Genomic DNA, 25,942 nt, shown 5'->3' on the forward strand with positions numbered 1-25,942 from the left:
TCTAAGAAATCAGTTAGAGACGATGAACGTATCTAAAACTGTTTTGTGATCAATTATTTGATTTGTCAAAGAATAAGTCAATTTCCTCTTCAGTCCATGATAGCTGATCTCTGGTCTCCGAACGGCTCAGATAGCGGTTCCGTTTCGTTTTGTTTGTTTGAATATATTATAAGCAACCAATCCCCTTCTTTTACCCGGCAGCATGACTTTGGTATGTTATTTATGCAAAATATAAAACAAAGGTATATGTAAGAAATTATGTAATAAAAATCTGCATATAAACAGATATATGAAGTTTTGTAAGAGAGGCAAAATATACAAAAAAGACATTCAAACTCTTAAGTCGAAAATAAACTGACAACGGCGTGGCTAAAAAAGAAAAACGAACAACAGACAAACAGACAAACAAACAAGCAATAGTCTACAACATAAAAAAAACTAAGTAAAGAAATTGTTTTTAATATATTTAATTCGTATAGAAGTATGCTGATTACTAGTCATGACCAATATACAATAACTAAACTCTCTACTTCCAAATGTTTTTATCCACTTTCTTGCGCTAAATCCCTAAAACATAATATAAACTAAAATGGAAATAGTATTAATTATTATATGAAATTCTTTCAGCCAGAGAGGCAAAGTATGCCAAAGGGATATTCAAACTCATTAGTCGAACACAAAATGACAATGCCATGGTAAAAAACGAAAAACAACGAATAGACAAAAAAAAACGGTACACAAAACTCAACATTAAAAACTAAAGCCTGCACAATACGAACCCCAGAAAAAACTGGGAATGATCTCAGGTGCTCCAGACGAGTAGGCAGATTCTTCTCAAAATTTGACACCCATCGTGTTCCTCGTGTAATTACAAAGCCATGCAGTGATAAGTCTAATGCAGTATTTAAAATTCGAGGAAAAGAGGACAGAATTGTTGTTATATTGGAACATTTCCGTCGTCATCTGTGAAGCAGATATTTCATAACAGTCAAAAAATGCGTAATGGCGTTCGAAGAGATGATTTTATTTTCATCACTTAGAACTTTTGGTTCAATAGCTTCCTTAGAAGCAGCAACCCTCAATCAAAATCAGGATAGGAAATGCAAGTTCTCAAATATCGCATCAACTGGGAGATATATACTCCGTATGCAGGTGCTGCTGGAATGTTGCTTTATAGAAATGTAAAGTTCACCTATGGAAAGCTAAAATCATCTTTTGTCGATACGTTTTGTTTGCAACCGACCCTCATTGTCAATTTTTTAGATGTAAGTCAAGATATGAATCAGATTCAAATTTGTCTCTTGTATCCTTTATTTTAAATTCGATGGATACATGCGTTTAACATTGTCAACAAACTTTGAATTATTTAGTGAGGGGAGATCATCTATATAGCGAACGTGAATTTAACAGATAATGCTAGCTTCTTTTCCTTCGTCATAAGAAGATCCTGTATGAAATCATCTGGTAATCATTCATCAATTTAAAAACTATTTAAGTAATTTAGTTTTACTTTCTAAACTGAAATCACTTGTGTGGGGTTTTAATCTATAAATATTTTTTTTCAGACAGTTCAGTACTGTTATAACAATTAATTGAGGGTATAAAATGGTTTGAATTAAGAATAGAATCATATTAAACTACAGGATATAAATAGCGCGTGTCGCTCACCTGCATCTTCAACAATGACCCCTGTTTTTGGTACAAATCAACATCAAAATGTATTAAACGCCATAAAGAGTGAACTAACAATTTCAATCATTTTACATATTTGTATAATAAAAAAGGACGCCAAGTTATGAAAAAGGCTCCCTTCACGCCACGTTTTTTTAAGACAAGGAACAGCTTCACGTCCCGATTTATGCATATAATCACAACATATTTGTTTTGCGATCGGAGCGCTTACATGGAGATTTATTATTTTCTTTGACAAATGATTTTAAAAAGAAAATCAATTTAACAATGTGTGATAAGGATAACATCGATTACGTTATGGTTAATAACTGAATTACCTATACATATCTCTCCTTCGTCTGAATGATCAATACAATTAGTTTTGCCATTGCAGAATAAGTTTTGACTTATACACTGTATATCGTCTGCACATTTTTTTCTCCCGTCAGTGCACGTGTATTCTGAAAACATAAAAAGAGACTATAATGCCGTGTAGTAACCTTCTCAATTTACGTGTATACCGTTCATACTTCCTACATCACATTTAAGATGTAGTTTCATTGGTTTGATTTGTTTCAGCTTTTTATATTGCCATTTGATAAGGGACTTTCTGTTTTGAATTGATATTGGTGTTAAGTATTTTTTTTATTTTTTTTTTACTTTTTTTTTTTTTTTAATTGAACTTTTTTGTATGAATGACATAAGGTCAATCATGGAGACATTATGGAGTATATGTGGTGTATAATGAAGATAAAATTGAGCATCTGGGTGTTTACAATTATTAAAGTCGCAAAAGTCTTGTATTATAACTGTCAAGGGCCTCTTCGTTGAAAATTTACGAACGCTGAAGTATTAATGACGTCATAAATGGCACAAATGTTGATTTTCCATGAACATGACAAGTTGATGAAAACATGTAATTTTGATTGATTTTAAGGATTAAAAAAAACGCATGCGTCGACAAAAAGATCTTTCAACATTATGTTTGATATAACAACTCAACTTTCTGACTTCTTACATGTGTTAGTTTGTCAAAGCCTGTGCTGTATGTTTCATAGACATGGATTTTTTGACAATTTTGTCAACTTCCTTAAAATCTCTATTTTTGGCATATTTTATTTTCTAATGTTTGAACATTGTTTTTATCGGTCCGATCATTGATTATTGTTCCGATAAATTAATTTAATATATATTGCGTTTCAGTTATGCAAAATTAAGGTTCTTCATCTTGTCCATCTTATGCACTGTTTTTGCAGTACCGTCATTGGTTCTATATGAAAATAATATCCCAAGTCAGGAGCCTGTTATTCAGTGGTTGTCGTTTGTTGCTGTATTACATATTTGTTTTTCGTTCATTTTTTGTATATTATTTTTTTTTGTAATTTATTTAAGCATTGTGATACATAAATATATAGATAATTCATAATACAGGTATTGATATCAAATTTTTCAGTCTAAAACTAAAAAGTCAGAAATGCTAATTATATTATATATATTATAATTATCTACTCGATCATACTCATCATTTTTTTTTTCGTTCCTTATTTTGTATATTAATTAGTTTTCTCGTTTGAATTGTTTTACATTCGTGATTTCGGGACCTTTTATAGCTGACCATGCTGTATGGGCTTTGCTCATAGTTGACGGTGTACGGTGAGCTATAGCTGTTTATTTCTGCGTCATTTGGTCTCTTGTTGAGTGTTGTCTCATTGGCAATCATACCAAATCTTTTTTTTTATATTCGAACATTTATATTTCTGTATTTCAATCTATCAGATGTCTATACTATGTGTTGCTCAGTCTTTTATTTTCTATGTTGTGTTTTGTGAACCGTTATGTGTCTTTTGGTCGTTTTTCGTGTTTTTGTCAGTTTGTTTTCGACTAATGAATAGGAATGTCCCTTTGGTATCTTTTGCCTCTCTTTTTTCAAGAATATAATTGAACCTATTAGCATATACCGAGTATGTCGATTTATTATACACATATAAAAAAAGAAGATGTGGTATGATTGCCAATGAGACAACTATCCACAAAAGACCAAAATGACACATACATTAACAACTATAGGTCACCGTACGGCCTTCAACAATGAGCAAAGCCCATATCACATAGTCAGCTATAATAGGCCCCGATAAGACAATGTAAGACAATTCAAACGAGAAAACTAACGGCCTTATTTATGGAAAAAAAAATGAACGAAAAACAAATATGTAACACATAAACAAACGACAACCACTGAAATACAGGCTCCTGACTTGGGACAGGCACATACATAAATAATGTGGCGGGGTTAAACATGTTAGCGGGATCCCAACCCTCCCCATAACCTAGGACAGTGGTATAACAGAACAACATAAGAACGAACTATAAAAATCAGTTGAAAAAGGCTTAACTCATCAGATGGACAAAAACACATGCATGCATTCTAAGGAAGAAATTCTCGTGAATAGAAAACACAAAGAACCAAATACTTGAAAAAATATATAATGATAAACACGATAAAGTAGTTCAGAAGTTCAGGAGTTATTTCAATTGCACGATATTTTATGACTGTAATAATCAACAAAATGCCCTTATGTAAGCAAAATTTAACTTTTTTTTGTATTAATCACAGGTTTGACATGTAAGACTTTAAAAGTCTTAGGTACTAATTCTAATAACATAACATTCGTTTTACTTTCATTTAAACAAAATTACCTCCCTTCACTTACCCTAGTAAATCAATTTTAATATTTAGCGGTCATTTTGATCTAAAAATCATCTTAAAAGTATTCATTACTGTTTAGATATTTTCCTTGCAGTTAATTGCAGGCTGTTCATTATCTTTTCAGTCAGTTAAGTATGACGCTGAAATGTACAGGTAAATAACACTTATGCACATAGACAGAACATATCATTTTTAATTAAAATCAAATAGTCAGCACCGAAAAATCCGCAGTAGATAAGTCTAAATATTGACTGCAATACTAAAATAGACTTTTCTGTTCAAAACATTTAAGGATGTACACTTCTGAGGAGCCAAAAATTTCTAGAATTAAACTTTTTTTCTTAACCTGATTTTTGGGTTTATAAGACTGTAACAAAATAATTGGTGAAGAAAAAATCATATGGTGGTGCACTTCTTTTTTTGCTACGGCTCTTTGAAAATGCCCAATTTTGATGATTTTCCCATTTTTCATCGATTTTTACCTATTTTTGGGCTATTATCATGAAAGAAATCACAGTTCCACAATTAAACTTTTTTTCATACTTTCTATAAAGATGAAGTGGACCAATCTGAATAAGTTTTACTTACAAAAACTATAGGTAGGTGTTAATATAAGAAAGTTTTATCATATTTTGCCGCTTTTTGGTGTAAAATTTACCATGCTGTCAATTTTGTTTTTTTGTGATTTTTCTCAGTTTTAAGAACAAAATGCATATTATTTCAACTTTTTTGTTATAAATGATTGAAAAAAAGACATATCTAAGAAATTTTGAAAAGACCAAAATGATATGGGATGTACATGATTCTTGTAAAATCATTTTTTGTATCCCTTTGGCTAAAAATACTGACTTGATCGGTCGTAAAATTTGAAAACAGGAATACGCAAAAAGCATTCATTGTAAATACACCATTTTTTCACAAATTAATGTTTGATTATAATATTTTTAAAATTCATTGATATTTTCCACTTCTATCACATGTTTTGGAAATAATTTAAAAACGAGATTTCAACGAGACTGGACGAGACTGAAAAGTCAGAAGAATACATCCTTAAGAGAAGTTTATATACATATTGGTTAAGTAGTGTATTTTCTACATTTGAAAATGCCTGTACCAAGTCAGGAATATGACAGTTTTTGTCCATTCGTTTTTGATGCGTTTTGTTATTTGATTTTGCCATGTGATTATGGACTTTCCCAATTGATCTTCCTCTAAGTTCAGTATTTTTGTGATTTTACTTTTGAAAAAAGTATTACAAAAATACCGATCTCAAAAAGGAGAAGTCCACAGAAACTGACATGATAAAACGCTGTCAATCAACGGAATAAGTGAAAAACAACTGTTATATTTCTGACTTGGTACAGGCATTGTCCGACAGAAATGGTGGGTTTAGCCTAGTTGTAAAACCAGATTAACCTCCAACTTGTATGACTATTGTTTATAGTTCCGTTATATAGACAAAATTGGATGAATGGAGACGAGGTTCCGAGTAAACATCAATGATAGAGCTGTACATTATTTGCCATCCTACATGAAGTACTTTTTGGCTTTCTAGGGTTCATGTTTACCTACCTAGACACATGTCTTTAACCTCATCTGAGCCGTCCCTGCAGTGAACTTTTCCATCACATATAGCATAAGGTGGGATACATTGTTTACCATCTTTACATCTTACATAACCCTTAGCACAAGCTTTCTCTACAACAGGAAGTACATGTACGCATGATAGTTTGAATTATATGTTTGTTATTTAGTCTTTGTCTATTCGTGATTTATATAGGCAATCCATAATATAGAAAAGAAGGAAACTGTTAATTAATCAGCTATAAAATTGATGTCCATTCTATAAATTACTTTAACGTGGTGTTACTAAGTTGGTCCCCAATATCCAATATAACGTGATTTAATTATTCAACTTAAAAAAGATACTAGTTTTGATTCGTACTTTCCCGTTCTCCTTGAGGACGCAATATCAGCCCGGTAAACATGAGATTTTAATTTAGTCACTGTGAACTATTTAGCATTTAAAGTGTGTTTTATTATAATGAAGAACATTGATATTACCTTTTAGGTTAATCACAACGATAGTTATTTGATATTCAAACCTTATAAGTCAACACATTAACCAACATGGTCATCATATCGTCTGATGACCGTAACACATTTGTTCCATTTTCTAATGACTTTTAATTTTATCAATGTATTGTTGTAACTTATTATCGCTTTACTAGGAAATACAATGTATGTCGTTTAGCAAGTCAAAATATCAATTATTTTTAACTTGTTCATTTATATGAAAATGATATTACCTTTACAGAAATCTAAGTCCTCGTCCGATTTATCGATACAGTCATAAAACCATTTTCGCTTTCGCTTAAACGGCAATGAATCGCATAATAGTCTTTCAGCCACACACTGTAAATTATCTTTACATTTAGTATGTCCACGTCCACAATTATATTCTGCAAAGACATGATAACAGTATAAATATCCTATAACTAAAACTGTGTGTTTGTCTATTGCCATGATTGCTGTCGTCGTTTGTAGATTTTTTTTGAACCACTATACTGTTTGATACCTCATTGCAGGGATTCGTATTAATCTTTATTTGTTTCGCTGCTCTTGCCAACCAATGTTACTATGTAACAGTTGAAACCTTATGGTTGAAAAGGGTCGTTTAAATCCGGGAAAGGAGTATATTGATCAAATTTGGATACATGAAAAATCAATGATGACATTGGACACTTTCATTGATGATCATAAGTATAGCAACAGCCGTCTTTTTACACTGAAAATGATGCAGATTGACTGGATTATATTTTTTGAGGTTAAAAACATTTGGGGTGTAGTAGGGTGTAACATTCCGTCCTCCTCAAAAGTTGTATATATGTTCCGGACTATATTTCATTGACTGTTGGGACCATTCGAGTATGGTCGGACCATGACAGTATATACTTGTTTTTAAATAAACGAACAGGACCATATGAATATTTTGATCATGTCGGTATGTTTTTGAATGTTTTTGAATATTTTTTATATATTTTGCAGGAACACACGCCTCGTTCTCCGAACCAAAATAGACACAATTTACTTACTTAAATCCTTTATCTTTGATATATTGTCCACATATTAGTGTATCTTTTATCTTGGCTTCGCCAGGGTCTGTTTCTGTGTGTGTTGCGTTTCGATGTTGTGTCGTTGTTCTCCTCTTATATTTAATGCGTTTCGCTCGGTTTTGGTTTGTTACCCCGATTTTGTTTTTTGTCCATGGATTTATGAGTTTTGAACAGCGGTATACTACTGTTGCCTTTATTATTCAGTATCAGAGTATAAAGTACCTTTACTCTGTCGACGTTTTCCTACGTAAGTTAAACAACTCGGGTGTTTAGATACTTTTTCTTTCAATTCTGCTTGTTTCTACCTATTTTTACTTAATAAATGTGTTCTTGCTCATATTGATACGATCTTACAATGATAGTTGTTTGTTCATTATAATATAGGGACACCACATGTAAACTACTGTTATTGTAAAAGTTTATGCACATGATGCAATCTCCCAAGTACGTCTGAGTCAAACAGTTGAATTCCTGTTTAACGGTTTATTTAAATATTCCTTGTAGTAGACATATTGTATTGCGTAAGGAAGAATCGATAATGACCATGAAAAAACGCTCTTATTATAATTTCAATTTGTGAGTAAAATTCGCTTAATTTTATTAATCATGTACAACGTACCAATAATAACCATTTGATTAAATGAGTCACAATAAGATACTCTCAATTAATGGCACCTTGAACATGTTGAACATGTTGAAGGGTCATACATATTGCAACGTTCATCTTAGTCGAGTATGATAGTACCATACGAGTATATACGCATATGATCATGGCCATACGAGTATGGTCTAGAATATGCAAAAGATAGCTTAGGCTCTTGCTATTCCAAAGTCGAAATTATGTATAAATGAATTCAAGATAAGATTTCAAAGATCTGTCATTAACAAAATAATTCTTCGAATAAACAAAACATTATGATATGACAAACAATACTTCAACTTATAATGTTTAATACTTGAAACACCAAGGTGAACATACGACGGGCTACAGCTTTGAAAAAGTCAATCCCCCTTTTTTTAATTTTGATCATGTACAGAAGAAAAATGCTCATAGTAAAATTAGTACAAGCAAAAACTTAATGTTAGCATAATGAGATTATGAGTAGTGAAGCTACAAACAATACGAAAATAGACGATACTGTATCCAACATAGTAATTCGAAGTAACACAAAGCAGTTAAAAGTCAATGTTGCCTTATACTTAAATACCGGGAGCCGTTTTTCGGTGACGATTTAATACAGCAACATTATAAATAGCAAAGGTGTTCTTGATTATCTTCAATGCCCCGGCAAATCTTTCCAGAACAATAATAAGATCGTTATAAAATCTCAATTATCTGGTTAAAGTTGCGCCGTTTTGGTTTTGTCCTTTGTTTGTTACCCTATTTAGTTTGTAAATGTGAAAGGATTTTAATAACTAATTCCATTAAATTGCTTTTAGTTGAACTAATTTGACTAAATAACTACAACTCCTTTAGAAACTTTCATAAGTATGCAAACATTGTTTCAATAATAGCATATATTTTTATAATGATCATGAGTACTAAGGGAACACATATTAGTTTACTATTTTAATAGCCTAATTTCAATTACATTAATTGAGACTTTGTATTAGCCGGGTAGCTGATATGTCTTATCAATTTGTTGGTTGTGCTGTGATCCAAACGGGGAGTTTGTGTAAGAATCCTTGCGGAAAACATATGGATATTATGTGTTTGTGTGTTTTGTAACAGTGTCATTTCTATACACCTATGCAGTCAGTTTTTATTAGTATGTATGATCCAAGTGTACACTTGTAAATTATCGTAATATTCTTACTTTCCTACTTATTAAATATTGATATCTACATTATAAGATAAAAATTGACAGTCAAAAATTACTTAACAGTAACTCTTATGAAATACTGAATTACATCGATGGTAAAAACTGTATAATCTTAGAATCAGGATGTTCATGTTTATATGTACCCCCACTCTCGATCGTTTTAGCCTGTGGCGGCATGGTAATTAACGTTATCATCCTTTACCACAGACAAAATATTTGCCCCTATACAGCATGTACTGTGTTACAACCCTAGATAAAGCCGACGAGTAAAAACATTACATCGAACACCGAAAGCTATATTAGCCTAGGTGGTCGAGTGGTCTATGGCAAATTTGAAATCAAACATTGTTGGGCCTAATTTGAGACGAAGTATATATTATAAAGTTTCAACCTTTTGATTTGTTGATTGATAATAGAAAGCTTTAAACATATCCCATATGAGACGTTTAAGTACCAAGTCATGAATATGTCAGTTATTTTCCATTCGTTTGATGTGTTTGAGCTTTTGATTTTGCCATTTGATAACGGACTTTCCGATTTGAATTTTCCTTTGAGTTCGTTATTTTTTGTTATTTTACCTTTTACGATATACGTTTGACGTGTTTAAACAGTGGTATGTATGATTTGTAATAATCAATCTTGTAAATATGTTACCTGGACAAAGTTTTCTTCTAAGAGACATGTTGGGACGACCATAGCTACATGTTCTAGTTCTATGCCGATCAAATGTGCACAAAGCCCACAGGGGTATACATCTAAAAGAATCCGCACATTTAACTTGTCCCTCTGGACATGTTTTCACTGTAAATAATGTATTGTTATAAACATTAAAGAATATAACGAGTTAATGCTTAAGAATGCTTGCTTCACTTTTTCAATTTCTTCTTACCAAATGGTCATTCCTCTTTCCTTCTGTTTCCTTTCTGCCATGCATTTGACAATATCTTTATAAAAAAAAACCAACCATATTTTCATGGTCTTGTATATTTAAAATATTTTTTTCTGCCAATATATTTCATATTGTCAATCCAGAAAAAAATAGCTTCCAATCAAGTAAAATGGATTTCTTACCACATGTATGTTTTTCAAATGTCAAATTATCTCGACTTACTAGTTTATAAATTCCACCTGCTTTGTGCTGCCTCTTTTTTACTCGCAAACACATTTTAAAACGGTCACATATTTTTATACAAGATTTTTTTTTTAGATACATGATTTTTTTAAATAATGATATTTAAAAATACTTCGTTCGTATCATGTTCTATGCTCATTTAACCCAGAAGTCAACAAAAAAAGCGTACTGAGGGCTCATTAATATTCGTGGAATACAAATATCCGACTAAATGAACCCTTAGGGTGTGACCTTACACGGATTTGGTTGATATTGTTAAGACCTTCGATTATATATCTCTTTGACTGTTTTTGTTCTTATACATCCTTAGTTATCAAATATCCGGCTTTGAGCGTTCCTGATGAAGGTAAATCCAGAAAACCTGTATATGGAGTACATATCTCCCATTTGAGACGATATTCCTAAGCTTGCATTTTCTATTAAGATTTCTTTGATAGAGGTTTGCTGCTTATAACATTGTATAAGGAAGCTATTGAACCAAGACTTTAAAGTAGTGAAGTTGAAATCATCCCTTCGAAAATTTTACAGACGCCATCAGGAGTTTGTTGACCGTTATGAAATATCTGTTTCACAGAAAACGAAGGCTATGTTCAAATTGTTTCAACCACAATCTAGTTCCCTTTTTCTCGAATGTCATCTACCGAATAAAACGTATCATCGGTTTTACTTACATGGCCAAATGTGGAGCAGGATTTTCTTACCCTTCCGGAACAGCTGAGATCACCCCCGATTTTAGCAGGGTTTTATGGTACAGTCTTTAGTTTTGTATGCTATGTTTTGTGTACTGCTGTTTGTCTTTTTGTCATTTTTTCTTTTTTTGTTTTGCTATGGTATTGTCAGTTTATTTTCGACTGATAAGTATTAATCTATCTTAACTTCAATTTTTCAAAAAATCATAAATTTTAAAAGTTATTTATCCTGTGTTATTAATTAGGTGTAACAAAATCAAACAGGGAAACGTCATTTCTATCGGAAAAGAAAGACTATTGAATAAAAGTTTTTTTTAATAAAATATGAGATGATAGCTTACATAAAATGCTTTTTGAATATCTAAGTAAAAATTTGGCCGCCCTAATTTGTTTCCTGATTTATTTCTTGATCAAATTAAAATTGTCTGAATTGTCCCGCTTTATATCAATGATATTATAAAGATAAGTTTAAATATTAGATAAAATCTTTAAAATATTCCATTTTGTAAAAGCAGAAGCAACAATCAGATAACACAAATAAGGTCCTACATTAAAATGTTGTCTTGTAAATAAATATTTGAAGGTCTGGATGGGGGTATTCTTTCTTATTTATTATGCAATTTTTGTATTTTTTTGTATTTTTTTTTTTTTTTTGCCATTATTTTCAGTCACTTGCATTTCAGCACCCCATTATTCTCTATTCCTTTTTGTTTATTTTTCTCTGTTCTTTATTTTTTGGGGTCATAATTTTGCACTGTTTGTCATTCTTCTTTATTTTGTAAACCCGCATATATGATTCTTACCCTATAAAGTTGACTATACGAAAGTTTTAAGATTAAAAGTTTTCAAGTTGCTATTATTTACATATGTTTGCACTTAGCTACAGTTGGTTGTTTTTTAATACAAATAAGGCAACGTAAGAAGGAAATAAATCATGACAGGAATATGACAGTTGTTTTCCATTCGTTTGATGTGTTTGAGCTTTTGATTTTGCCATTTGATAAGGTATTTTCTGTTATAATTTTCCTCGGAGTTTGGTATTTTTATTTACTTACTTTTTTTCAATAAATTGATAGGATACTTTGACCTCAAAGAAGGCGACAAAGTTTATTTGATTAACATAAGAATTACAATGTTTAACCGTAATATTACCCTGGCATACTTCTAATTCCTCATCTGAATTGTCTTTGCAATTTTTTGTACCATCACACACATGACTCATGCTCACGCATAACTTAAAATAACCGGTTTTAGAGTAACTATTTAGTGTCCAGTCTTTGCATCGAAACTCATCCTTTTTACATTTGAAATTTGTTTCTGAAAAGAAATGCTCATAGATATATCAACATATCCCCATTTCAGAAGTTAAAACGATCAAGATGATGTGAATAAAAATGCACTTATTTTTCCCTCGATATTTTAATGATGGATATATAATGATATAAAACATTTGGATTACAATTCATATCTTGAAAAGGCTATCAAGTCAGCTTGATATCATTGTTTTTAAATTTACCAGCATGAAGACATAAATCATGTACATGAAGAGGATTATAATTTTCATTTTGAATGAAGATAATGCTATTTAGAGACCTTTTCGGTCAGAAATATAAATACAAATTAACCAATATAATATTGGTAAAGAAGCATCACCTATAATAACACTTATGAAATTACTGACAAAAAAAGTGTAAACCGAGGAAACAATAAAGGTATAGAAAAAACACCTACAAGGAATAAGAGCCATGAATAATAGCCATGCATAATCGAGGGAAATTCGGTCCATATTTACAATAATTTTCTGAGATTAACCTTCTGTATTTACGGAAGTTTTGCGATTTATAAAGTCCAATAATCGAGTATCGGTATTTTAATGCACGTATCTAAATACTAAATTAGTAATGCGTTAGGCTAAAATATCTAAAAATCAAAAACAGCTTTTGAAGATTAAAAAGATATTACCGAAAAGGAAACAAAATCTAGCTAAATCAATATCAGATTATGCATGTTATGCATGAGGGAAACACATTACTTATCTAAACTGATTTTCTAATTGATGTCAACAAAGTCCAGTAAAAATATCCGAGTTTTATTGAACCCTCTTAATTATAACATTAATATTTAATTTCATATTCTTGTATTCACATATAACTTATCATATAATTTGAATTCAGATTTTGTGTTATGTATATCGGGATTAATACATAATTATGAGCCAGCTCTTCGTTTAACTCATATCTTGAAATAGATCATACTCCAAAGTAAACATATAAATGAGGTCAATCATCCGGGTACTTGTGATGTTTTTCAAAGATATCATATAACATTATGTTTGCCCGCATAATGCACGCAATTACATGCTGTTTCTACTGATTGCTTCAATTAATGAAATTTCTCCTGCAAATTATGAAGGAAATTTTGCATTTAGACATTTAGACATAGGTTATTTACATACCATCACATAAAAACGCATTTTCATCTGATCCATCTAAACAGTCTTGTTTGCCATCACAGAATTCTATCGCGTATATACATCTTATTCCATCCGCACATTTCTGCATTTCTCTTGGACAAAATAGGGCTGAGAAGGTAAACATATTCTGTTACAAATTTGAAAAATGGTAATATATTTAGAAGATTGCTTTATTCGTGTTTATGAAAATATATTTGTTTTTAATGGATTCTAAAAGTTCAACATGAGAAATGATATATAAATTGTATTGTAATATAAATATTGTTGTGAACCAACATATCATTTGTGACCTGGTAATGCGGTTTCTAGTATGCCCGTGTTTAACATATCTGTTGATATTTTTTATAAATAAACTCAACATAGATACCAGGATTTATAAATTTTGTATTTACGCCAGACGCGCGTTTCGTCTACAAAAGACTCATCACTGACGCTCGATTAAAAAAAATTAAAAAGGCCACATTAAGTACGAAGTTGAGCTAGAGCATTGAGGACCATAAATTCCTAAAAGTTTTGCCAAATACAGCTAAGGTAATCTATTCCTGAGGTAAAAAAGACCTTAGTATTTTTAAAAATTTACCGACTGTTTCAATTAGCTAAAAAAAAGGCAACAGAAGTATACCGCTGTTCATGAATCGATTGAGAGAAAACAAATCCGGGTTACAAACTAATACCACGGGAGACACATCAACTATAAGAGGAAAACAACGAAACAACAGAAACAATAAAGTGCAAGAAAAAACCAGCTAAGCTCAAGAACACATACCACATACGAATGAGTTTTTATGTAATACAATTGTATGTTGCCATAGTCTAGTAAGGTGAATTTACGATTGTTGATCATATGAATTTCAATAGAAGCAATTATTTCGTAAATCACGTGTCGTTTAACTAAAATTTGAAGATTGATACGTGTATAATGAAATGTAAAACTACCATATATTTTAGATAAAAATACATTCTTGCTATAACTAATAAAATAACAAAATAAAATGTAATGTATTCATTATTGATATTTTTTCAATAAGAAACTGAATCTACCATAGAAGAGAGAGGTTTAGCTAGCTATAACACCAGGTTTAATCCACAATTTTCTGAATAAGGAAATGCCTGTACCATGTCAGGAATATGACAGTTGTTATCCATTCATTCCATGCGTTTGAGCTTTTGATTTTGTCATGTGATTAGGTACTTTTCGTTATGAATTTTCCTCGGAGTTCGGCACTTTTGTTGTTTTACTTTTTAACAAAACGACACACAAATCATATCATTTGTGGACTGTAAGTGATTGTCTTGGTTACCTTTACAATATTCGGGATCCTCATCCGAACCATCATTACAATGTTTATATCCATCACAAAAGTAACGTTGATTAACACATTCTAAATCATCCAGACAATTAAATTCTTCACCATAATTTATACAAACACATTCATCAGGCTTATACCATCTATATCTACATTTGCCGCAATCTATAAAAGATCAATTGATACACGGTTTCACAAATTTAGAGGCAGCAATTTGATTGGCTGATATGAACATTATCAGTACAGAAACTTAGACCAAGTTTTCTCAAATCCTTGTGAGCAAAGTTTTGACACAGGATTAGTAATTTAATTAGATTGAAAACATTTCAATATAATTACATTACATGTATGTTTCAGAGGAATCCGTTATTTTGATTGGATAACAACGCTTGTGCGTCATACTAAAATTCACCTTCATATCCCATTAAAGATTAACATTCATGATGACACGTGCTATCACAAAAAAATGCATAGGTTATGCCGTAAAGAACTAAATGATAAAAATCAATTTTTCATGATCATAGCGAAAATATGTAATTATAAGTATTGAATGCTTCTTTTAGTAATTTCATAGGGTTGTAAAAGCGTTGACCATGCGCACATTTAAGAATGAAGCGCGAAACAAAATGTACTTCGGTCAACGCTATTACATCCCAATGAATTTACAAAAAGAAGCATTCAATTTAAAAAAAAAAACAACTCAGGAGATGACTTCTAGGTTTGATTGCCCATGTAACAACTATCTGTCTCAGACCAAAGGGTGATGCCGTAAGCAATAATGTATCTCCGTGTGACCTATAAAAACGACCAATGCCGTATAATAGTATATAAAAGTTCACAACATTGACATTCATTATATAATTCAATCCAGAAAACCAACGGCCATTTTTTTTTTCTAAATGAAAAAACATATATGACAGAAAACCACTCATAACAACTACGGAATATTTCTTGAAACAGGCAAATAACAACTAGAGGCTCCAAGGAGCCTGTGTCGCTCACATGATATTTTTATTTACAATTGATGCATGAAATAATTCAACCGTTATACTTTGCTCTAGTTTCAGAGATACAAGTCAAAAACTGCATTTTTCCCCTATGTTATATTTTTATCTATGTCTGCCATGTTGGTTGGCAGGCAAGGTCATTGGACACGTTTTTTAAAACTAAATACCCTAATTCAAATTTGCCAAGTTTGGTTAAATTTGTCTGAGCTGTTTCTGGAAAAGACTACTGCATGTACTGTTAAATTTGACTTTAACGCGCAATAACTCCTTATGGGGTCAATTGACCATTTTGGCCATGTTGACTTATTTGTAGATCTTACTTTGCTTAACATTATTGCTGTTTACAAATTATCTCTATCTATAATAATGTTTGAAATAATAACCAAAAAACAACAAAATTTCCTTAAAATGACTAATTCTGGGGCAGCAACCTAACAACAGTTTATTATAAAATATAATTGTCCCAAAAATTTATACCTGTATAAAACTATACTGCTATCAAATATTGCAATTGAGTTTATCATAGTGGTAAAATTCAATTTCAAATCATGTTATCAGATGTTATATGTGTATTTCATGTGCAGCTACAGAACACCCCTTTTATATATTAAAGCTTTGATCAAAATCGATTAATCAAAAGATTTGCTATAGATAATAGCATTAAGTATTGAATAGTTTTGTTAAAAAAAAAACAAAAAAACTCGGAATTTATATTTAAAGTTTGTTGTGAACTAATTTTTTCCATTTTATGAATCGAAAATGATTTCCTTCAATTTAATTTGTTTAACAATGTACTTTTCTTTTCTTTGTGTATATATGTTTAATACCTGTAAGACTTTGGATGATGATGTGTGTGATCTACTTTTTTGTGTAACCTGAATGGCAACCTGTCTTATAACATGTTATTGTTTGTTGTACTTTTACCTAATGGGTAACTGTATTGAACAATACAGGGTAGCCATAGGGTTATTTAATTCATGTAAATTTAATATTTCCGGATCAGATAATTTTTGTTTCAACGGAGAAACTTTTTCGGAAATTCTACTTACCAATTGTCGTTGTTCATTTCTCGTCGTCTCCTTGTCGCTTCTCCAAAGCCTTGATCCAAACATAAATGTTTTATTCCTTCTATTTGTTTTACATTTTATCCTTATAATTGGAAGCGTTGAACAAAATCCTGGTCCAATTGAACATGAAAACGATTTTTCTCGTGAAACTGATAACTCCATATCAATATGCAATATTAACATTCGTAGTTTACGAAATAAGATTGATTTCATTCAAAATTTCGCAGAAGAGTTTGATATTGTAACAATCACTGAAACGCACTTAGATCCAAACATAAATAACGAAGAATTAATGATAGATTCCTTTTCACAAAATATATTCCGTAAAGATCGTAATAACGCCGGAGGAGGCTTACTCATTTACACAAAAGATGATATGTCAGTCACCAGAAAAGGTGTACTAGAAAACCACATTGACGAAACTATCTGGGTTGAGATCAGAGGTAAAGGTCAAACATTTTTTATTATGTTGTACTTATCGACCGGAATGGTCAGGTGTTGAATATTGGACACGGCTAAATCATGCTATTGAACTTGGTTATCAGTATACAGAAAACATTGTGATTTCTGGAGACTTGAATTCAGATTTATTTTCGTATAATAATAATAAGTTATATGATATAATTCATCAATTTAATTTAAAAAATGTAATTAATAAACCAACAAGGGTAACTGATCACAGTAGTACTTTGCTTGATCCGATCATACAATTTTCTTTTTCTGATGTACTGAATGTACCTGCTAACATCAGTGATCACGATGCCTCTATTATTTTTTTACAATGTCCAAAGTCCGAAACAAAGTCGTTTAAACGGGAAATATGGTTATATGAAAAAATAGATGTTGAAAAGTTTTCAAATATGATGAATGCAATTGAATGGAACGAACTCTTTTCCAATGTTGAGGAAGTAGACGAAATGGTCACTATATTCACTGAAAAAAATCCTCAGCTTTGCAAGAGAGAGCATTCCAACCAAAATAGTAACTATACGTGGTAATGACAAACACTGGTTTAACAGTAATATCAGAAAAGCAATTCGAATAAGGGATAGATTACGAAAAAAATCAATTAAATCTAAAAAAGAAACGGATATTAATAAATATAAGAAACAAAGGAATAAAGTGAATAATATGAAAAAAGAAGCGAAAGAAAATTTTGAGAAAAACTGGGAAAATATAATACTAGATAACGCTTCAGATTCTATTATAAGACTTATTGGAAAATTATGAAGATGCCTATTAAGCCAAATAGAGGATCATATAACATACCCCCATTAAAAAATATTCTTAATGATGATCGTTTTGAGGAGTTCGCCGATAGAGACGACGAGAAATGCGACATTCTAAATAAGTATTTTTGTTTCATTTCATCGCTAGCAGATGTTGATGCTCAATTACCCGATTTCGACAAAAAAAATAACAATTCATTGAATGATATAGTGATTAGTACTAAAGAAATTGTTGATATCATAAAAACTATAAATCCCAAAAAAAGCGTCAGGCCCGGATGTCATTAGTCATAAGATGCTAAAAATTTGTCCCGAAAAAAATGCAATTCCATTATGTATTATATTTAATAAATCCTTGCATCAGTGCAAATATTCTTCCAGCTGGAAAATAGCAAATGTCATAGCCTTATTTAAAAAGGGGGATAGTTCATTACCTTCCAATTATAGACCTATATCACTCATAAGTTGCATAGGCAAAGTCATGGAACGTGTTGTATTTAAATATGTTTACAACCACTTACAAAGATTTAAATTAATTTATGAGTATCAATCGGGTTTTCTTCCTAAATGTTCAACGGTTCACCAACTGTTAGAAATATATAATTGCATATTGAACTCACTTGAAAAGAAAGAGATAAGTTGTTTTGTTTTTTTGCGATTTCTCTAGAGCCTTTGATAAAGTTTGGCATGATGGTTTATTACATATAATGAAGGCTTATGGTATAAATGGAAATCTGTTAAAATGGTTTAGAAGCTACTTAAGTGATAGAAAACAAAGGGTAGTTATCAAGCAATCTTCTTCAAAACTTTGCAGTATCTCAGCTGGAGTTCCTCAAGGGTCGGTCCTTGGACCATTACTTTTTATAATATATATTAATGATATTGCAGAAAGACTTATTTCTCTGTGCAAACTCTTCGCAGATGACACATCGTTCAGCTGTGCGGATCGGGATGCTTTTCAGATAGAAACTGTGATAAATTATGATCTAGAAAAGCTGAACGAATGGTCCAAAAAATGGTTAATGTCTTTTAATCCAGATAAAACAGAAATTATGTTATTTTCTAATGTTGAAACCCCAGAAATGAACTTTATATCCAATGATAAAAATATACCTATTACAAATATTCATAAACATTTAGGGGTTACATTTAGCAATGATGCTAAATGGAATGCCCACGTTGATAATATTATCTTAAGCACGTATAAACATATAAATATGCTAAAGAAGTTGAAATATAAACTGAGCAGGAAAAATTTAGAAAAACTCTATTTAGTTTTTATAAGACCTTTATTTGAGTATGCAAGTGAGGTTTGGGATAATATTGGTGTAGGTTATGTCAATAAACTGGAGCAATTACAGCTCCAAGCTGCTAGGATAGTTACGGGGTTACCTATATTCACAAGCTCAAGGATTATTTATGAAGAACTTGGATGGGAAACATTAGCTGAAAGAAGAGAGAGAAGAAAAATTCAAATGTTTTATAATATTCAAAATAATAATGTTCCAGAATATTTGTCAAATTTAATTCCCCAAAAAATACAAAGTATGACGGTCTATCCTCTACGTAATGGAAATGACATCATTATTCCATTCTGCAGAATAGCATTAACTAATGATTCTTTTATTCCGTCAACCATACGTCTTTGGAATAATCTTGAGGATTCAACTCGTGATGTGGAATCAATTAATAAATTTAAAACTGAACTAAAAAACCGTTATCCTCAGAGTAATATATTTGTACCGAAGCAATATTAATTTGGAAATCGAAAATTGAATATAATTCTCACCCAACTTCGATGTTTTGCATCATCCTTAAACTATGATCTATATAGGGTCAATATTATCTCTGTCCCTTCCTGTCGCTGTGGTGTTAATCGTGAAGATTCCTATCATTTCTTTTTTAAATGTATATTATATTCAGACATACGAAATAAAATGTTTGAAAGTCTGCGCTGGCTTCCAAATGATTGTAAAATTAACATAGAACTACTTACTTCGGGTAGTTGTCTTCTTTCTCTAGAGCAAAACCAAACTATTTTCAAAAATGTCTTTGAGTTTATTAAAAGTTCGGAAAGATTTCCAATTGTCTAGGTAGCAAACCATGATTGCACACACATCATCATCTAAGTAAAATTTCTTCTCCCCTTTTTTGTCCTTTTTATTTTTTCGTTTTCGTTTTTGTTTTGTTTTGTTTTTTTTTTTATTATTATTATTTGGGGTTTTTTTGTTATTTTTTTTTTTTTTTTTTTTTTTTGTGTTTCTGTTTTCTAAATAATGATTTATTTATTTATATATTTTTATTTTTGATTTTTTTTTTCTGTATTATTATTGTTTTCTTTTTCTTCAATTTTCCGTCTTTTGATCCATATTTATATATATATTTACTAAATAGATATACCATTCTATACATGCATGCTCATACATATATTTTTGTATTATATTGCTATAAATGTTAAATGGAGAAGACTTCATAAGTCTGTTTGACTTGTGTCTTATCCAATTTGTACTTTAACAAATAAAATATGTTTAAACTAAACAGTTTGTCTGATTCGTCTGAAAATTTCAGGACAAATATATCATAACCTGATGAACATTTTTATCTTGCTAAATTTGTTCTGAATGCTTTAGTTTCAGAGATATAAGCCAAAAACTGCATTTTACCCCTATGTTCTTTTTTTAGCTATGTCGGTCATGGTGGTCCGCAGGTGAGTTCATCGGACATATTTTTTAACAACATACCCTAATAATGATTGTGACCAAGTTTGGTTAAATTTGACACAATAGTTCCAGAGGAGAAGATTTTTGTAAGATTACAAAAATTTACACAAAACTGTAAAAAAATTACTACAAAGGACAATAACTCCTTAAGGGGTCAATTGACCATTTTGATCGTGTTTGACCTAATTGTAGATCTTACTTTGCTGAACATTATTGCTGTTTACGGTTTATCTATATCTATAATAATATTCAAGATATTAACCAAAAACGGCAGAATTTCCTTAAAATTACCAATTCAGGGACAGCAACCAAACAATGTGTTGTCCGATTCCTCTGAACATTTCAGGACAGATAGATCTTGACCTGATTAACAATGTTATCCAGTCATATTCGCTCTAAATGCTCTAGTTTCAGAGATATAAGCCAAAATCTACATTTTTTCCCCTAAGTCTATGTTTTATTTTTAGCCATGGTGGCCATCTTGGTTGGTTGGCCGGGTCATCGGACACATTTTTAAACTAAGTACCCCAATGATGAATGTGGCCAAGTTTGATCAAATGTGGCCCAGTCGTTTCAGAGGAGAAGATTTTTGTAAAAGTAATCGACGACGACGAAGACGGACGACAACGAGGGACGACGACGGACGACGGACGCCAAGTGATGAGAAAAGCTCACTTGTCCCTTTGGGTCATGTGAGCTAAAAAGGGACGGATGAAAGTGGTATATAAAGGCAACAGTAGTATACAGCTGTTCAATAGTCATAAATCGATTAAGCGAAAACGAATCCGGGTTACCAACCAAAATCGAGGGAAATACATCAACTATTAGTGGAAAACAACGGAACAACAGAAACATTGAACTGCAACAACATCAAAAATACGCCAACATACATAGAAACAGACTATTTGATAACAACTGTCATATTCCTAACTTGGTACAGGACATTTTAAGTAACAAATGGTGTTTTGAACCTGTTTTATGGCTAGCCAAACCCTCGCGTATATGACAATGTTGAAAATACCGCTAAAATGACAATATTACGTGACAGGAATACAGTACAAATAAACGGAAAAAAAAAAACAATTGATAAAAAGACAAGATACAAAGAACTGATATTAGAGTACTGACAATTACTGAAAGATGAAATGATTCCATTACAACTAATGAATTAATCGTGTGTTCCAAAGACTCAAATATCAATTTGTATAAATCCAAGGGATTTAGTCATGAGACCTAATAATCAGTTTGAGTATGACCTTGTGCAATTGAAATATAAGAATAGATTGAATTTAGAACAATAAGTAGTCATATGTATATTGCTACATGTATACATGTACATAATTTATAGAAATTGTTGTGTTTACATTTCTTTAAATCAATGTTAGTTCCGATAAGGTCATTATGCGAAGATCTTTATACAATATTGAAATAATATTTAAGAATTTTACACGCTCCATTAAGAATTAACATCACAGAGAGGACTGATAATTTACTAATCCACTTACATGATAATTGAATTAGATGTGCAACTAAAACTCCCACAAAAATAGCTGATGTAGACGCCATGCATAGTCTGTAATAACTGACTAAACTGAAAAAGACCACAATAATTTGTATTTCAAAGCCAATTATTGGGAGAGTCAAACATGTATTATAGATAATTGAAATTGTATACGAAGAAAGGGGATATAAAAGGAAAAGCCAAAACATGCAAGTTTAAGGTGAAGGAGTTGCAACATAGACTAAAAATTATTTACTAATTAAAGTTGTTTGATTTTTCACCAAAAAAAAACAGAAGGAATTCGAGTTTATGAATTTTTTTTTGTGAAAAACAATTACCTGTTTTAATTACTAAATCAGATTTCGTCCATATGAATTTATAATTTTTGTTCTGTAAGTCATATACACATACAAACTATAATCCAATGACAGCTTAGTCGTTTACGATGTGAACAAGATTATCCATATTTGGTTGTAATAGATGGTCCTTATGTTTCATTCTTGCACTTGTCGCAATTAAATCAGTTTCTCACTTGATACTTAGTCTATGTAATTATTTTTTGGTGTTCATATTAACGTTCCATTGTTCCAAAATCAACCAATCAAAATACGGAAGATGGTGTCTTGAGCAGACATTTTGTTATATGTGTCAGACGATCCATATTTATGATATATGATGATATAGTTTTCACAAAAGATAATTTTAAAGACATACTGGTCATGCGCATAGCTATGTTTACGTCAAAAACCCCGGGCGTACACCTGAATTTGGTAAAAAAAAAAATCATCTAAATAAAAATAAAAGAATTGGTTAACAGTACATCAACCTTCTAAGTCTTTCTCCAATGGCTTGTAATTGCAAATTAAAGTGACGAAAATTAGTATCATGTTTTATATTGTTCATTTTCTGTCAAAATCTAAATCTACCGTAAATTCTATACTCACTTTCCCTTTTTTTTAAGCAATTCATTATGTGCTATTATTCGATATGTGGTTTGCATTTTTTGTCGAACCATTGACATTTATGTCGCGAAAGCGACACATTTCGATCCTAAATTTCGTCGGCGGTGCCAATATTATAACTATGTACATCATTGTGTACTAAGATTGATTATGTGGTTATAAAGTTTTAAGATATCAATAACTTTGTCAAACCTTCATAAACTTTTACGGTAGCTGGACAAAAACTGTTTATGGTCAAACGAGTATCCAGAGCATAATGACGAAATGATATATGATGAGTTTTCCCGTATTTTATGTATAAAAGAAATTTCTTTTTGCATTTACAGTCTAAGGTTAAAATTTGTTACATGTCAATTACTTTGTTAAACCTTCATCAAATTTAATTAAACCTTCTTGAAGTTTTTTTATGGTTAATTTCGGAAGCAAATTATTTTTTCGTTCATTTTTCATTTTTATACCGACAGGCGGACTTATCTTTGCGCAATTTAAATAAGATGATCTGGTCACCGTTTAATAACATATTGAACAGGGAGACAAGCTTTCAAATACTTTTCGGCTGAGAGGGCATGGTATATATTGTCCATTACATATATTAACAACACCTTGTACACAAATAAAATATTCTTTAACAGTTAAATAAATTAAACAAAATTATCTGTCACAGTGATATATGAGGGACTGGATTGGGGCAACAGGGAGTTGGGGGGGGGGGGGGGGCATCATTTCTATATTTCTTTGTTCTGTCATTCTTTTGGTCATTCTTATCTACTCAGTAAGAACTATGCTTATTCTTCAAATTATGTGTCCTTTTGAATTTGCCACTGCACTACACAAATGAAACCATTTATCAATTTTGATTAATATCTGATTTATGGTAACCAAAGACGAAAAAATATAAATATTTCGAATGATTTATTTGTGATAAATTGGATATAAGGGATTACAATCAGTAGATCAGCTGAAATTAGTAATGTCACCCTGACGGAGGTCGGGTGACATATTGTTATTGTACGATTATTTTTTTCTTATTTTTCTTATTCCAGACTTTTTCCCAGCTTACACTTCTTGGAATTAAATGGACCAGTTTTGATGGAGTTATAACATAATGTTAACCACCATGTGTAGTTGTGCACATGACTTTGGAATTAAAAAAAAAGGGCTACCATTGCCATTGAAACAGATTCTAAATAAACGCAATTAATAGATTAAACATTAAAAAAAAACTATTTTGAATCTAAAGAATGTTGTTATTGATGAGTTTTCAGTGACATAAATGGTATGTTATTCTCGATAACTCTTAAACTTCGGGAGGCTTTGCCCCCTCTAATCCACTACCAGCAGGTTCTTTGACCTGGACCCGCTTGGGCCTTTAGGCCTCTCACCGAGGTTCGGGCGAACACGTAAAAATGACTTCGCCACTGCTGGAAATAAACCTTAAAAATGGGACATTTCATGCATTCAGACTGCATAATTACACATTAATACACATGAAGGTAAATATTTTCAGAAATTTAAAGCTAGAGGGTCTAAAAAGACTATGTCGCTCTTCTGGATCAAAGTGCATATTCAACAATGGTCACTTTCCAACAGTAAATACTATTAGGATATAATTCATGACTAAACAAATTTGTTGATCTTAAATACATGAAGTTGGTATTTTTTTCTGTTTAGTGTTTCTATCTACTATAGATTTTGCCAAAACAAACCAAAAACAAGGGTTAAAACAAATCATTATTTAAGGACAATAACTCCTGTAATAGTTCACTGACAATATAATATGATCATTTACCATATTTACTCAACTGTAGATGTCGTATGTCCCATTTTTATCCAGTTTTTCTCTATCTATTGTAGTTTTCAAAAATGTTGACAAAAAGAGAACAAATGGTAACATTCCTCGTCTAAGTGCAAAAACACCTATACGAAGTCGTCTAGCAGTTTTTGTATAACAGACACTAGGTAGATCTCAACATTCTGAACACGTTTGCCACAGTTAGATTTTCATTAACCATGTTAACTATAGCGGTTTTCAAGATAATAGACAAAATTGTATTCAACCCTTATTTTCTATTTTTAGCCATGTCGGCCATGCTGGATAGCAGGCGGAATCGTCGGTCACGAGTTTAAACCAGATATCCAAATGATTATTTTTGCCTAGTGGTTTCAGAGAATATTTTTGTAAAACTAAACAGACGACGTCGGACGACATGTGAGAAGAATAGCTCACTTGAACTTTCCGGTCATGTGGCCTTAAAAAACGAATGAAATGAGTTTGATGCTTTTGACACGTGCTGAAACGAAATTGAGAACATATAAATCAACAAGTAATACGGCAACAAAAGTATACATGGTGTATCAAGAAAACATATATCAAATATAGTATTTTTGCATAAATGTAAAGCATTATTCATACATGTATATAATCACTACAGATGTTTCATATATTTTGTTTTATTATCTAATGATTTCTTACCAGAACAGTTCCGTGTCAAATTTTTGTCCAGATTTTTCTGTAGATATCAATGAATGTCAACAAAT

The 25,942-nt window shown here is 31.3% G+C and overlaps 1 protein-coding gene across 1 annotated transcript; it reads right to left on the bottom strand.

Moving 5' to 3' along the window:
• Window positions 1-451: 451 nt before the first annotated feature.
• Window positions 452-25,942, bottom strand: LOC139490457 (low-density lipoprotein receptor 2-like). The gene is made up of 10 exons (XM_071277240.1): window positions 25,878-25,942; window positions 22,447-22,532; window positions 14,913-15,083; window positions 13,594-13,719; window positions 12,291-12,455; window positions 9,972-10,118; window positions 6,688-6,840; window positions 5,951-6,076; window positions 2,010-2,132; window positions 452-567 (listed from the first exon to the last, which is right to left on the bottom strand). Exons 2-10 carry the CDS (start codon window positions 22,505-22,507, stop codon window positions 560-562), a joined length of 1,080 nt encoding a protein of 359 aa, XP_071133341.1. The 5' UTR covers window positions 22,508-22,532; window positions 25,878-25,942; the 3' UTR covers window positions 452-559.

The sequence above is a fragment of the Mytilus edulis genome, chromosome 9, assembly GCF_963676685.1.
Source record: "Mytilus edulis chromosome 9, xbMytEdul2.2, whole genome shotgun sequence".
Taxonomy (NCBI): Eukaryota; Metazoa; Mollusca; class Bivalvia; order Mytilida; family Mytilidae; genus Mytilus; species Mytilus edulis.

Coding starts and splice junctions, on each gene's coding strand:
- LOC139490457 (XM_071277240.1), bottom strand. CDS start 22,507: ATGGCGTCTACATCAGCTATTTTTGTGGGAGTTTTAGTTGCACATCTA. Junction 15,084..22,446: donor ACATCTAATTCAATTATCAT/GTAAGTGGATTA, acceptor GATCTTTTATAG/ATTGCGGCAAATGTAGATAT. Junction 12,456..13,593: donor AAATGCGTTTTTATGTGATG/GTATGTAAATAA, acceptor ATTTCTTTTCAG/AAACAAATTTCAAATGTAAA.